Source organism: Lathamus discolor, chromosome 4, assembly GCF_037157495.1.
Source record: "Lathamus discolor isolate bLatDis1 chromosome 4, bLatDis1.hap1, whole genome shotgun sequence".
NCBI lineage: Eukaryota > Metazoa > Chordata > Aves > Psittaciformes > Psittacidae > Lathamus > Lathamus discolor.
Genome location: NC_088887.1, coordinates 34,265,001 through 34,281,202, shown reverse-complemented (window position 1 = coordinate 34,281,202; position 16,202 = coordinate 34,265,001). Strand labels below are relative to the sequence as shown.

The 16,202-nt window shown below is 38.3% G+C and overlaps 1 protein-coding gene across 1 annotated transcript in view; it reads left to right on the top strand.

Annotated features, from left to right (window-relative positions):
* LOC136013373 (cell adhesion molecule DSCAM-like) overlaps nucleotides 1-3,108 on the top strand; it is a 93,925-nt gene extending 90,817 nt beyond the window's left edge. Inside the window, exon 5 of the mRNA XM_065677132.1 lies at nucleotides 2,930-3,108. Coding sequence (XP_065533204.1) covers nucleotides 2,930-3,096 — 167 coding nt within the window. The 3' untranslated portion in view covers nucleotides 3,097-3,108. The remainder of the gene's footprint in view (nucleotides 1-2,929) is intronic.
* Nucleotides 3,109-16,202: the final 13,094 nt, after the last annotated feature.

Sequence of the window (16,202 nt, the reverse complement as noted above, 5' to 3'; positions counted from 1 at the left end):
TAAGCAGTAGGGAAGGGATGCACAGCGTGAGTGACACCAGTTTAATACTGTGTTTTGTTTGTTCAGCTGGCCTAGAATATACTTCACAACTCCCTTTGTGCAGACAGGGAAGGACAGACTCACCCAGCTGTGATTTTTAGAAGCTGCCTCTTACAATGCACAGGATGCTGTGGGGAGCGAACTTTCTGCAGCTTCAGTTTTAGGTCTGAGCAGAGAGTTGTTATCCCATTTAACTGCCTGTTCTGACAGCCAGGCATGCCTGTCTCTTCTGGTAATAATGATTTGTTTTTATGGCACCTGCTTTGGGAGATAGCCAGATTACTTTCCTATTGCTAACTGTAACCTCTGCCTTAGTGTATGTCACATCTAGGTATGATTTTTTTTATTATTTTTTATTTCTAAACAACAAAGCAGTCTAAGACAATGATTGATTTGCAAGCAACAATGTTATTGCCAGCAAGTGAAGTGTTCTAGTTATTGCTAGTATGGACCTGTGTTCATTAAAAAATACTACAACACTGCTAAGAATGATAAGCCTCTTTCCCTGCTTTTCTTTATGTTTTAGAAATGGCTGTATGCCCACTGGTTACAGGATCTGAGCATCTGGACTTATGCCTCTAATAACTTCACCAAACATCCACTCACTGTAAATTTAGCAGTGGCAACACAGATTAAATACAACTGCTATTAGGATGATTTAATAATTTCTCATATTACTTGGTCTTGCATTTTAAAAGGTACTGACAATGCAGAATATTATCTTCTTTGTTTGAAGGATAGTACTGCACCAATGATGTTTCCAAGCCAAGAGCATAACAAAGTACAAACACAATACAGACCTTCACTGACTGTGAATTGGGGGTGTGTTGTATACAACTTTAGGAAGGGAGACTTCTCTCTTGTTGCAAATGCTATGCACATTTCAAATTCTTTTTTCTGCCTAATGAAAAATACCTCATCAAACATGCTTTAGGTCTAAGATCAGAGCACATTTTACAGAGTTAATTAAGTTAACAGGGTTTAGAAATGAACATAATGCACACTATGGAGTTATCATCCTAGCATGATTGAATATATTTGGCTGGAATATTGCATAACTGGCAAGCAACAGGAAGGTGTTTTGCTCTTTTCATGCTGTAAATGGACGTTAACTATGCTCAGGGCTTTGGATGACTTAATTGGCTATTTTTTCCTGGACATCCCTAGAATTTGGGTGTGCCCAAAATTAAAAAGGATCCAGCTGTGGAGGCAGCCAAAGTAAGAAGAAAAGAGATTACTGGGTTAAAAGCCAAGTTTGAGGAAAGAAGGGAGGGAAGATATGCAGTCTGGGTGTGCATTTAGTTGCAGAGGAATCAGTAAGAAACAGAGCAGGAGTGAGCAAAAACTCTGTTTTTGCTAAGGGCCAAATAATGGATTCTGATTTACTCATTAAATAGAGGCTTTTTACTCATCTTTAAACCTTTAAATAGATACAGAATGCTGGAAAAAATGTTTCAAATTTCAGACAATTCTATTCAGTATTTGCTGTGTTCCACCATTTCTTACATTATTGTACATTACTGCAATAAGCAAACCAATAATGAAATTGTGATGTCCTGCCAAGAACGTGACGGACTCTGCTATTATAAAACCCAGGAACATAACATGGTATTCACTACACTTCTGGGAGACCTGAGGAAGGCTCTTAAGGCCCTTTTGCAGACCACATGTGCAGCCTGGCCTCTGAGTTGGGATTAGTATTGAGTATTGGCAGCATATGATGTGGTTAATGTCACTTTCTGTCAGTGATGTACATCAGGGATGCCCAGCTCAATCGAAACAGAAAATCCAGGTTATCAGAACAGGTCTCAGTTTCAAACTCTTACCAAAGTCTGCATCCTCATTCACCTTTTGCAGTAATATACTTATGGCAAGGTCCTGCGGTATTGACATTCATGTGATCTGTCTTCTCTCCTCTTATCCATAACTGTACAGTTTACTTATCAAAAAGAGAGAAACAGCTTTCTACTGGGATTTTCTGCTTTAGAGCAGGTTTTGATTGCCTGTTCACACTTTGGCCAGCTCACCTAACAGCCAGCCAAGAGTGCCCTTCTCCTGTGTGATGGGAGCCAAAAGGTATCTCAGCCCTCTCCAGATGGGCTGCAGGCACAGTGCAAGGGTGTTGTTGTCTATGCAGAAGACTCTCCATCCCTGGTCAGGAGAAAGCCAGCATGTAGGATGTCCCATGCTGTTAGCGGGCTGCAGAAACTACTTTGTGATTCTGAGTGTTGCAATAGGCAGGAGTGAGTGCACCATGCCATTGGTCTTTGTGTGTGGTTATATTTAGGGTTTTTTTGGTGGCTGAGAGCATTATAAAGCTGCTTTCCTATGGTTGTAAAGTTTGTAAACAAAAAACCCAAAGCCAGTTCCATGTGCAGAACTGCTATTTTTGTGCATCGAACCCTGCATATTTTGTTGTTTATCACTTTGTATTTTTCCTTACTCTTTTTATTTCTGGTTTCTTTGTGTTTACAGTCTCCCTGGCTCATTAACTCTGGAGTGCCATCTTACTTTGCTTGTGGTGACAGGCTGTCACACTGCTGTAGATTTCCCCATTACAGAACCCTGTTAGTGACAAACACTGGCTCATTGCCCGGCACTGGTCTAAAATCACAATTGAAAAAATCAGAAATGCGACCTCTGAAGCTTCCCTCTGAGGACTACCAAAACCTCCTTTAGCTCTCACCATCCCCCTTCTCTCTCTGTCTCTTCTACTCACTGGTGCTACCACAACCACTGTTCCCAATGTGTCTTAATACCAGTCCCTTGACTGCAGTGAGCACAAGTGTATGCTCCGGTGCTGTGGCAAGCTGCAGGGGATTGTTGGAGACCGTGCAACAGAGCAGCCATTAATGGACATTAATTTTATCTGCCTTTTTCTTTTTCCCAGTTGTACTTTATGCTTCTCTCTACAAGGCTGGGCTCCCTAGGAATAACATCATGCCTGATGTGTTTGCTGTAATCCTGTTGGGTACTCAGAAGATTGCTGAAGTGGTGCATTTTGTACAGGAAGGGTTACAGACACGGACACTGTGGCTTGGTAGGATGTGTTACTAGTATTGATGCAGAGAGTAATGTGGCTTACAGCAGCTAAAAAAATCTGAAAACTATTGTATTTTGTGTCTTAAAAAAAAAAAAAAGGATTAAACCAGTTGTGTGATTATTTCTTTAGTGAAAGTTATGGATGTTGAACATACTGTAACAGAGAACACTATATCAAGTTGATGAGAAGAATCTAGAGGAGGTGAACAATGTTACTTGCCAGGGGAACTAATTTTACTTTCCAAAGATGGAGGAAAAACAATGGTCATCCAGTACAAAGGTGGGAAAAGGCAGAAATTGCACTTTGCCACTTAACAACCAGCCGACCTATAGCTTGTAGCTTTTCCGCAGACACACAACTGGGAGCATAACCCATACGTTTTGACCTTCAGACCTTCCGACACATGGTGTGAGGCATCAGAGTGTGACAAATTGCTAGCATAGGACGCCTGTGTTGTCACGCGTGCTACCTGTAGCTGATCAATTTAATTCCTTAATTATTTATAGATTCTGATGTGTCTATTGCTTTTATTTTTAAAATTTATTTTTAACTAATTTTTGGTGGAATGCAGTTGTTGATTTGGAAAGAAAAAGAGAGATGAAAAGAGGGTTTTTTAATTAAGCATGTTATTCCGTGTTTTTAGTGACGCATCTGAATGAGTATTTCAGAGGACTATATCTAAAAAAAACCCAACAAAAAACCAACCCACAAAAATGGAAGAAATGCTGATGAAAAGCACTACGAAAGCGAGGGGAGGTGAATATGGGGGAAAAAGCATTTCAACAAATGGATCCCTGCTCTCCTTAGAAGGCATGCTTCTTAACCTGCATCTGCAGGCAGTGCTGACTGGAGAAATGAGATGACAGGTTTTCCCTTCCCCCTCTGACTCTGCCCCTGAGGACTCAAAGGTGTTTAATTTGATATGCTTTTCAGTCCTCCCTCCCACCCTCTCAAGTCTCTAGGGATATTTTATCACTCAACACTGTTAAAATTTAGATGTTGTTGTTAACCAACTACCTCAGCTGAGCTTGTACTTTGCTACTTCATCAAAAGGTAAAGCAAGTAAAGGATTCAAAACATACACAAACATAGGTTTTTATAGGCAAGCTATAAGCAAATAGAGGTTTCAGTAAGCAAACACTTCTGCAGGCTTCAGATTCTACTTTTCCATGGATCAGTGGGTGAACTAAAGCCTATGAGAAGGCTCTCAGTTTCCTGATGGCTGTGACAGATATTAGATTGGAGGGGAAAAGAGACAAAAAGAGCTATCATTCAAAATGGTGCAAGGTTGCTGTTTACAAAACACAAGAAAATTCCTGAGCTTAGAGGGAAAAAGTTACCCACAGTTTACTACTCTTTCACAGCATGAGTAAGCACTAGTAAATTAGTCAGATGCTCAGCCTTTCTGTTTGGAATTTATTTATTAATACATTTTGAAAAAATATCCATCACTACCTCCCAAATGAAAAAAAAAGAAAGAGCTAAAATTAAACACAACAGAAAAGCATTTTTTTTGGTGATCATGAGCACCTCCTGTTATTTATAATTCTTCAGAACGATCAGCGATACCATGAAATTCAACTTATGTATACCCTTAATGTTATTCTTTGAGCCAATATTTAGGTGGGCATTTCATTACAGGAGGAGCTGATGATAAACAGGAGAATGATGCACTGTAAAAATAAGCTTAATGAAGTTAGTGGAAGAAGCCTTAGTTTTGAAAAGCTGGCAGTCCCTGCCCTTGCTGCAATTAAGACCTGCTTGAGTGGCAGTAGAATATCAGCCCCATTAGCCATTCTCTTTAATGCCATCGCATACTGACAGGGAAGGAGAGAAAGCGGTTTCTCTGGTGTAAGGTGAACTGGACCTAAGATCTGCATAAAAATTACTGTACTGTGTGATTTTCAGCTGTGGAATTTTGCCAGCAGTTTATTTTACTTGAAATAAAATGGAGGGTGGAGGGGAATTGTATAAGAAAGTGAGCAACAGCATCTTGTGTGCAGTCCCATGAGGTACCCTGTGTGTTCAGTTCCAGTCTTGGTATTACGATTTCATAATTTCAAGTCTCTACACTCTAACGATTTTTGTCTGTTGAGAATGCATAGCTGACTCCTGTAAAACCACAAGAGAAATCTGGAGATAGGGAAGTTAGGGATTTCAATAACAAAGAAGACCTGAATTAGCACGTTAGCCCTGCTTTTGTGGAAACAGGTTATCAGTGATGCTCTAGCAAAGCTCACATTTCACTATCATTTTTGCAGTTTAGATTTAGCACCAAGATGAAGTGACTAAATAGTCATATGGCTATTCATATTAGTGCAATACATAGCTGAGAGGACCAAGATTAATGTTAGCATACAGATTTTACAATTTCATTATTATTTTTTTTGGTATTATCTACAATATTGCAGCCTTGTTTCTAAATTCTGCTATAGTCTCAGAGATGACACTGCCCGAGTTTATAGGCACATTTCATTTTCCAGGCTGTGTTCACATGCTAGCAAATAATTTAACAATGAAGCTTTAGCTTTAGAGGCTATACTGCTGTAGGGGAAAGATTCAGCAGCAAATTATGCAAGTGTGGGGTCAGAGCATGCAATATTTTTGAGCTTATGCTTAATTTTTGGGAAGCATAGAGATATAGGAAGAGATGCATAGTCAAGAGACTAAAAAGAACTCCTTTATTTGTTTTCCATACTTCTGTTAGGGGTTGAACCTAGGTAGATGCACAAGCTTCTTTTTTCTTTAATGCTCAAGTGTTTAGTGTTTAGTTGAATCAATAGGTTCTTTTGGAAATGCATGGTGCGCAGGCTGCAACCAGTAACTGCTGTGGGGGATGCAGAGAGAAAACACTCTGCATTTGAATTCCTCTGGCTATAGAGACTGCTCAATGTGAGCTGGTTAAGGGTAGTTGTTTTTTTTCCCTGGAACATTGCAATAAGGAGCCTATCTCCTTTTTGACAAGATTGACTTGCAAATGGATTAGTTCGAAGAACTAGGAATAAATGAAATCTGTAAATCTTTCCTCTTAGGGTTAATTCCCTACCCCATCCCTCCCGTCATTTTCATGCTGCAATATCAACAAAGACTACACTACACTAAAATCAAAGCAGCTGGGGTGGGGGAAGTAGGGGAAAACAAATGTAAGGTCAGTAGTTATATTTCTGCAAACGTATTTTTTTCCCTCCTCTCTCTCCTTATACTTACCTTATATGTTTTTTTAACAGTTTCCATCAGGCAGTATATTATCTGATGTAGTGTCATTATATTGTAGAAATTGCAGCATTTCTACAGTTTTCTAGATGTCATCCTGCCAGATATGCAAGCCTAGAGCAGTTTGCATTTGTTAGCCTTTCTGGTGTTCTCAAAACATCTTCTAGTATTCATGTATAGATATGAAAGGTTGCTTCACATAACAATGACTTAAACCAGCTTGTCGTACTTATAAAAATCAATGCATTTTTGGAAAAGGTAGACATACGAGGAATAAACCAGAATCTGGGAATTCTTGGCTTCTTATAGTGCTGTCAGAACTCTGAATTATTACAATAGAAATAATGGATCTTAAAATGAGCATATTCAGTATACTCTACATTTTGTTTTAAGGGCATCTCCAATTAGGAAGGGTAGGATTTGTATTTCCACTGATAATGCCTGCCATCCACATACATATCGCACTGTCTTGTTCCATGACACCTGGCTATGATTAATCACTGTTTTTCTTATGGCTCAGAAAGAAATACAAATGTCTGAAAAATAAAAGGTGTTTTCCTCTACACTTCCCCATTCTCTAGGTCTTTGCACAACATGTAAGTCTTCATTTTTTGTCAGTACTGTGTTTTCTGTTACTTATTACTGATGCTATTTTACGGTGGTAGTTGAATGCACAAGCACTGCAAAGCACCTGGGGAAAAACCTCACCTGCAGTATGCTCTTCTAGTGCTCCCTGCCTAGCATAAAACTAGAGGCAAGCTGAGAAAAAGGAAATAAAGAAAATAATGTATTTTACCAGAGAAGGCAGTTTGTTGCAACAGATATATCCCATTAGCTCTGGGATGACATTAGATGCCAAGATATTCCATTTTAACTAGATCGTAAATTTGAGTTTGCCTAAAGTATTTATCACCAGTGATGTCTGTGTCCCAGCCATTTCTTTATGGCTTGCAATCTCAACTTCGGCCTCCCTCCTAAGACATCTTTTATCTAGAAATTTGAACTTGCTACTCTTGTAAATTGGAATTGGAGTGCAAAGCTGGATTTTTGTTGCCTCCCTCCTGTTGACTAATGTTCTTTCTTTTAATCTAGCTAGCATACAAGGAAATGAATTAAACATTAGCTGAATTGGTGAGCTAAGTCTTGAAATCCTTTCCTTATGAAGGAGAAAACCTCTCACTTAGCAGGTGTTTAACAGCCATTTGGTTGGTCAAGACTGAAGGAAAATAAGATTATTTTGTTTTATTAAAAATGAAAGAAAACAGCAATTTTTTTTCTTGATCATCTTTTCTGTAGCGTTTTTTCTCCTTATAAAAATCTCATTCTCCATCTGCAGCAATTACAAATGTCATTTTACACCCTTCAAGGAAAAAAGCAGAGAGACTGAGACACAAGAATAACTACTCTAAACTTGGTAATTAATCAAGTTAAATAGAAGTGATATATAAAAAATTTGGATATTGGTCATTTTACCTGACTACTACTATGGAGCTATTGATAAAACGCTGGAATATTTATCAGGATTTTAGTTTATCAACTGAATCCCATGCTAACACTATTGGTTCAAATGCACACTCGCTTGTACAACTGCCTAACAGAGTGCAAGTGAGGTTTATGACAGTGGTTTTCCTCTGGAGTGGGATCTCACAGTGCTTCTTTAAACCAAATGTTTGAGTAATTTCAGCTGACGGACCTGGAAAGAGGTAGATGAAATCTCTCTATTTTGTTATAAAAAGAGCTGGATAATTCTATGATTGTAGATGCAACATAAAAAAATGCAACAATAGATGAGTACAGGACTCCTCTTATTTATTTTTCTGAGTGATGTTTTTCTGGGGAGTTAGACATACTTGCCTGCTCACAGTTCAGTGGGGTTGTTTTTGGTTTGTTTTATTCTCTCATCATTTCAGCAAGTTTGACTTCTCCAGGTTGTTCAAGCCCTTCTTATCTAGGAAATCCCAACAGATGGAAGTTGCACTGGACTTCACTTGGAACAGGGGCTAAGTTTCACACCATAATGATCCAGATTAGTATAAAGGAAACTCTATGAAGCACAGCCCATCAGCATGTAAGGCTGTGTGTATTAATGTTGTGGCACTTCCTTCCAGACAATATCAGCTCCGCTAGGGCCTATGGTAGTATTTCTTCCTGCAAGAAAGTGAATCAGTGCCTCAGTTCTCTATGGGCATATGTGAAAAGTAGCCTCCAATTAAGATATCAGACAATATTTCAGAGAAAACACTGATCTCTGTACATAAGGGAGAGAGCTCTTGGCAGCTGAATAACAATAGCTCCTCAGTCCACTGCCTTTTGAAAGGGAAGCACAACTTTCCTTCTTATCCTTATCTGAACTGTGCTTATGAGACAAGAAACATCCTTTTTGCTTTTATTTTCTCATGTACTCAGCATAATCTGATAAAAGTGAAAGAATCAAAATCCATCACCTGATGTGGAGAAGTATCCTTTACTGCCTTATTGAGCTCTCAGTTTTGCAGCTGCCTAGACAAGCATTTCCTTAGGAGTTTTTAACTTGTGTCTGACTGGTCTTTTCCCTCCAGATGAGAGGTGTCCCACAGTTTGTTGTGGGGATATTGGTCTTCAATGCATTGCTACATTTATGCACATGGACTGTTCAAAAAAAAAAAAAAAAAAATCCTGTCAAGCATTTTACTTGGAATTGGATTCTTCTTAAAACACATAAACATGTTTGGCTGTGACCCTGCTCATCTTATTTCCCAAACTGTCTGATGGTCTGAGGACCTAAGGACCATCAGGGTGAGGCAAGTATTATTAACATCTGGCCTGGCATGCCAGCTTCATTCTTTTGCATGTGAAAGGTTGATGCATGGTCATCCACCACATTCCATACAGAAAATGGTCATTCGGCATGTGCCTGGCACCTAGTTAATAGGTTATATGCAATCAAGCTCTTTACACATACAGTTAATTCCCTCAATTTTTCCCTTCTATCAGTAGATTTGTTTTAATTATCCAGACAACATACTGAACTTTGTGCTCTTCTGCCTACACCAAGTGCTACATTATTGAGGGATCTCCACTGAGTAGGATGTACACTATAGGTATCATCTATGGATGGGTGCCTACACTCAGTGTCATCCATTCTTGCTAATTGTATGTGCAATCCTACAATCAGAGTAGTCTGGAAAGGATCTTGGCAGATCACCTGGTCCATCCCCCTGGCTGAAAGTAGGATCACCTGACATTTGTGCCATTTCTGAGAGATGCTGGGCCAACTTGTTAAAGTGAAAGAGATGCCTTCAGGTTATCTGTTCCTTCACCGTTTGTCTTATTCCCAACTGAACTGTTCTTCCAAACTGAACCTAAATCCAGCCCGTCAAGCCTATGGTGGATGAAATAAAATTTTTATCTCCTGCTTTCTACCTGCCTTTCATACATTTAATGTGCTTGGAGACTGTTTATTTTATCTTTCAAAGTATTTTCTTATTTAGATTAAATAACATCCACTCCTTCAGCCTTTCTTTCTGTGTTCTATTTTCTAGACCTTCTGGTGTTTTCATTAGTCTCATCCAGAACATCATGTCCTGCTTAGTATATTAGTTACTTGTTGATCCAGGGCAATACTCTCAGCATTTTGCTAATAAATTTTTACTCTACATGTCCAATTTTAGATATGTGCTCAGGAAGAGATGAAAAAGAATAATGTCTGCAGCTGTCTCTGGTACAGTTTCCATATCCTTGCAGGAAGGTTTCTGAATGCTGTTGCTTGTGTTTGTTGTGTCACTCAGCACAGAACTGCTGCTGCTATGCTGCTATAAAACCATTTTCTTTTCAAGGGGGTAGTAACCACACAAAACTTCATGCGGTATCTGTTGCTCTACTCAGCTTTTGGTCAGTGGCTCTTGGTCTGTTGGCATGTGCTATAGACTGTGTCTTCAGAATGATGACTTCTGTGTAAAACACTTTGTTTTGTACTCTGAGAAGTATGTAAGAATGTTGTCTGCCTTTATTCCACCATTTCCACTGGTCCAGCGCCCAATACAAACCATTTTTAATTCTGCTACTTTGAAATTTCCAACATTTTGATACAAGAGGTTTCAAGAACACAGGCAGACCTACGAAACTGTCACAGCTGATCAAAATATTGAAAGTGTTCATTACATAAGATAACCCTGCTTGGCTCATGCTCTCTCTTCCCCGGTCTTTCCTGGTGAATGACTTGGATTCATTTGGGGGTCTAAGAGGTTAATGTGTAACTGCACTGTGAATAACTGTGTCTGCTGGTTAAGCTGAAGAAGCTAAAGAGGAAACAATGAAAACCATTCACTGATGCCTGCTGAGTGATTAGGTGGGCCGTAGATGTGAATTATATTTTAAACTCTTATTTTTAGAGCCTTGAATGTTTGAGTCGAACCTGCCATAGAGATAAAACACAGTATCTTCAGCAAGACAGATGCTTGCTGTCAAGAGAGGGATCATGGCAGTTCAGCAGGGAGTTCTTTGCCAGCCTCTCAGGAGCAGTCAGCATTCTATTCGATGACCAGCAATCTAGCTGATAACCAGAAATAAGCAGGACAGAAAAGATTTTTAGTGAGACTGAGTTTTCAGCTGACATGCATGTAAATATGATGGGATTGTGTATAGTTTCAAGAATATCTTCACTGAAAATAACAAAAATGGAGAAGTTCTGCTTCAGTTTGGTTGCTGCATTGGCTGAAAAATTCCTTTCACATTATATTTTTACACTAATATTTTATTTAATCATCTGAAGAACTTAATCCATTTTGGATAAATAAATGGCAGATGACATTTTGGCTTTTTTTGGATTTAGTGCCTAGCATCTCAAAAAGATGGTAGTACTGGAACAAAAAGTGTTTGTTTTTGCTGTAGTTCTGCTATTGATAAATGTTCTGTCTTTTCATCTTGCTTCAGGAAGAAAACATGAATTAAACATTAATTGAACTGTATTGACTGCCAACATGTAGAAATCTTATTGTAGACGTTAGAGAGTGCAGAAGGCTGCAGGGCAGATTGCTGTTTCTTCATTGATTATTTCAGCGGTAAAAAAGATTTGTTGACAGTGCTGTTCTTATGTGAATGATATTTATTTCCCACAGTATTCCAACAGAGGTGAGAAGTATAGGAAAGACACAGTATGTAATATATGTTCTGAGTGACACTACGGGGTAGGAAATGTTGATCTTCCCTTCAATTTTTCTTTGGTTCTAACTGCATGGAGGTTTTCAGCTTTTCTAAGAGAAAGATATTGTACAAAATAATATCTTACTGACGGCTGTGAATTCTCTTCCCCCTTGCCTTTTTTTCTTTTTTTCTTTTTTGTTAGTGCTACAAATCTATGTGCCTTTTCTTTCTTGTGGCTCTTCTCTGTGTACAGTAATAGGCTTTCCAGTACCCATAGTAACGCATATTGAAGGTGATGGGCAGTGAATCTCAAAGCTGAGATCCTTGGCCTAGATGACAGCACTAGAATTTAAACTAAACATACAGTAGACTCTATATGAGAGACCCCTTAACCACCAAATCAGGGGGATGAATGGGGAATTTTAAAATATACTGTGACTGAAGACTTCTATAGTGTATCCACAGAAGGGAATCTGTATAAAGTGATGCTTTTGTTTTTGGGGTTGGACAGTCAGCTTTTGCAAACAGCCTAAAAATAAATACGGCTCTGAAAAACTGCTAGTCCTCAGAGCAGGTGGTCGTATACTGCATACATATAAAGAGCAATGAAACCTCCACAAAAATTACACAAATAATGTTTCCTTAATGAAAGTTCTGCTTTGTTCTGTGAAGGCTGTTGCTATTAAGCCGGTATGATGTAGGAGCATTTTAATGTAGTAAAACACATAGTTTTCATCGTTTCCCTCTACAATGCAAGCTATTAAACAATCTTTTCCTGTTTTTGTTTTGGTTTGTTGGTTTTTTTTTTTTAACATTAATATATAAACATTCATATTTGAAATTTTAGAGGAATTCTGATTTTAGTGGTACTGAACATTTCGCATATTTTTGTTGACAAATACTTTGGAGCCATGGAAGGAACAAGTCTTATTTATTCTTACATTTAAGATGTGCTCATCAATGCATTGTTTAAACAGTTGGTAGCAAGTGAATATTGAACCTTGTGTATCTGTACATGCTTTTCATATTACTGAGGCTGGATTTTTTTTGTTTCTCTCCTCCCTCCGTCACATTTTCTGATTATATTCAGTTCTTGCTGAGTTGGTAGAACACTAGCTGCAAACATTTGCTGTTAGGCTTAGGCCAAGGATGATGCATGAATCAGTGTACTTAAATTTCCTTGTATGTTTCACAAAATCAACTCCAAGTGTAAGCAAACATCTGTAGGTATAAGAAAGAAAGATGGCTTTCTATATCCATGTCTACATTCAGAGAAGTTCATCTTTCTGTATGGTCAGCAAAGTTGACAAAAGTCTACAGTCTCATATGTGTGAACTGCACTTGGTAGAACTCATACCTATATATTATCCAAACCACATGTGTAATAACACTTAGTGATGCAAATATATTTCCACTAAGGTGCCACTTCTACCTTATGCTCATCTCAAATTTGCTGTAGCACCTAGTGGAAAATAAAATGCCAGAGCCGGTTAATTTGTTTTTTGGATAACTGTATTGAGATATGAATGACCTCTTGTATCTTTCCCTGCTAGAGAAGAAAGAGCACAGATTACAGGTAAATCCAAATGTACCTGATGCAGACAACAGATCATGTCAGTCTATATCCAGTTCTGACCAAATCATTCATATTCCCCTTCTTCAAAACATAAATCCCTAGGTTTTAGGTCAGGTGATTCAGCTTGGATTAAAAATAAATGCAATCCAAAACTACAGGTTTGAGGGATCTAGACCAAATCTGATTGCTAAGTTTCAGCTGTCTTAACGGAAGTGTTGAAACATTAGTGAAGGTGAATGCGTCCTGTTTTTCAGTTGTGCCCTTACTCTGAAATATCAGTGTGTTACCAGCACAGGTGCTAGAAACTTGTGTAGAAGACTGAAAGCTTGCCTTTATCTAAGGCATTTGCTGACATATGGGGGTTTCAGTCAAACTTTTGCCCTAGGATGGCTGAAGATTTGTCTGTCTAGAAGAAGTCTTTCCCAGCTGAGCTGGACTCTGAGCAAGCCTGAGGTCTGCAGCTGCTCAGTGATGCTCGCTGCATGTCTCCCAGAGAAGTGGCTGCAGCAGGGGATGCTCAGCTCACAGTGCACATGGACCAACTTCTTGATCTCACCACAATAAACATATTCTAAGCCTGTGTGCCTTCCCAAGAGGCCCTTTTGATCTCATCTGCTAGGTTATATTTGTCTTTATTTGTGGCTTGAGCCAACGGACCTTCAGAGGCCGGAAAAATCTTTGTGTGGATCTAATGACTCTACCACATACTTCCTACCAAAGAGATGCAGGTCCAGCCAGAAAAAAAAGCTCTTTTGCTGGTTTACCTACACATCCCACACCCCCACAAAGCTCTATAGCTAAAGGGGGTTTTCTTCTTGAGATAGACTGACACAAAGTAGGCCTCTGCCATTACAACTATAGGTTTGTGATGTTTAACTCTTGCAGATCTGCATTCAGAAATGACTTCTGCAAACCTGTCTTTAGTGAGCAAACTCTTGTTATGCCTCAGTCATGAATCTAAATTGTTGGCTCTTATTTTTAAGGTTCCTCCTTTACCATCTTTTTTTCTATCTGTTTAATTAGAATATTTAGTTCTCACAGGTGTTACAACAGTGTCAGGATTCATATGCTAGTATGGAGGTCCCTGCTCAAAATAAGAGTCAGCCTGTCAGATACCCCAGAGGCAGTATGTTTGTGAAATGTAAGTTGAAACCTCATATACCAATATCCAAGATTGTGCCATACACTACTTTAAACTTAAAAATTGGGGGCCAAGGTAATAATCTTGACATCTGAGTAATTAGCAGTGTGAAGAGTTTGGTATGGTGGCAGATCGAAGGGAGTGCAGGGAGGCTAGGGTGCTGCATTGGGAGGTAGGGAACACCTTTCCTTTGAGCATGGTAGGTAGGTTTGCAAACCCAGCTTTGCTTCACCATTTCAGCCAGCCCGGCAGCTGTTGAGCCTTTGCCTTCCTTTCAGGCCATGGCTGTTCTGCCAGTGGGGACCATGCTCTGTGCAGCCATGTACCACTACATCTTCTCTCTGTTACCATCTACTGTGTTTGGCTTTTTAGTCTAAACAGGGAAATTTAACCTGAACTGAAGATAAACCCTTTTCTTCCAGCTACCCACCTTATTTCAGCTTTTGCACTCATGTCCTTGCTTTTCTTTAAATTAGTGGTTGTCTGATAACTCTAAGTACTTATTACTCTGTACAGCAAAATGGCTGACTTCATTCAATCAAATGTTAGTTCAGTCCTCAAAAGATATTTATGTTATGGATTAATGGTATAGTTTGAATTAAACTAGCATATCGGCATTGCTGCAACTGCTAGAAGCAGCTGCTTTTAATTGTCTCCAGTGGTGACCTGTCAAAAATTTATCCTCATCTTATTCTAAACTACAGTGACTACTTTCTAATGTAATTACCCAGGTGAGTCCCAGAAAGGAAAATTAATGCACAAGACTAAATTTTAGCATACAAATAATTATCGGTATGAAGTAATTATCAGTACAAAGCATAACAACCTGAACTGTGCATTTTTTTCTTTAATTTTTTTCCAATGTGTTTATGGTAGAATATTGATCTGGATTTTAAGTTATACAGCAAAGATCTTATTTCTGTCTGAATGAACAATAGGATGCGGTATAACTTTGAAATCTGCAATGTATGATGTTGCTTAAATGACAGAATTAGGCCTTTTGAAAGTTGATTTTGCAATATCAGGAATATAGTTCTTATACAGAGATTTTTTTTTTCCTGCTAACTGCAAATGCTTCACATCAGGTTTAAAAAGGACACTGAATGCAAAGTCATAGGACTGGCTGCATTTTAGATATGGCATGACTCACCATTTTTCCAAAGCCACTGACTGTATGACACAAAGAGTCTGGAAATGGTTGTGTATTTTGACCAGCATTCATTTTTACTTGAAAAAATGTTTTGGATTGTGGTATTTCTTGGGCATATTTCTTTCTATTACCTTGAGGACTGTGGAATGTGCTGTTTTAGTTTAAGAAAATAAATATCTACTTTGAGAATCTTGCTCTAATTAGTCAAGATACTTTGCTGTGGTAAAGAAAAGTGGTGAAGAAATGATATATATGTCACAGGCCAGCAAGGTTCCTCTCCAACTACAATTCTGTGTCAGGCCATTTTAAATACAATGATTAATAATTTAAAACCAAACAGTATTTGCTGTAATTTCCCAAGTGTTGTTAACAATTAATGTCCCTACATTTGCATCTCATGTACTAGTCCTCTAAATATGCATTTTTCTGCTAAGAACTTTCAGTTGAGTTTGCCAGTCTTCAAAGCCTAAAAGGTGCAGAAACTTGCATTTGGCACATTCAGGAGGCACTGGAGAAGTGAGCAATGAAGCTGTCTGTAGTTTTCCTTGTGTTGGGATGAATTCACGTCTACACAGGAATGTTAGAGTTTTCTATTATTTTATTTTATTTTATTTTATTTTATTTTATTTTATTTTATTTTATTTTATTTTATTTTATTTTATTTTATTTTATTTTATTTTATTTTACGAATTAATTTAGTAAGGTTCAAATACCAGTTTGTCAGTATAATGTAATGTACATTAGATATGAAAAATTGAAGAGATATATGTGCCTTTGAAATTCTGGCTAGCTAGAAATTAAATTAATGCTCTTACCTTATGCCTTTTGTATAGTCTGCTGTCTAAGTGCTATTAGTGTTTTGGTTTGGTTTTGTGTTAGAAAGGTATAAACAGCCACCTTATTGCAAAGCAAATGTGGA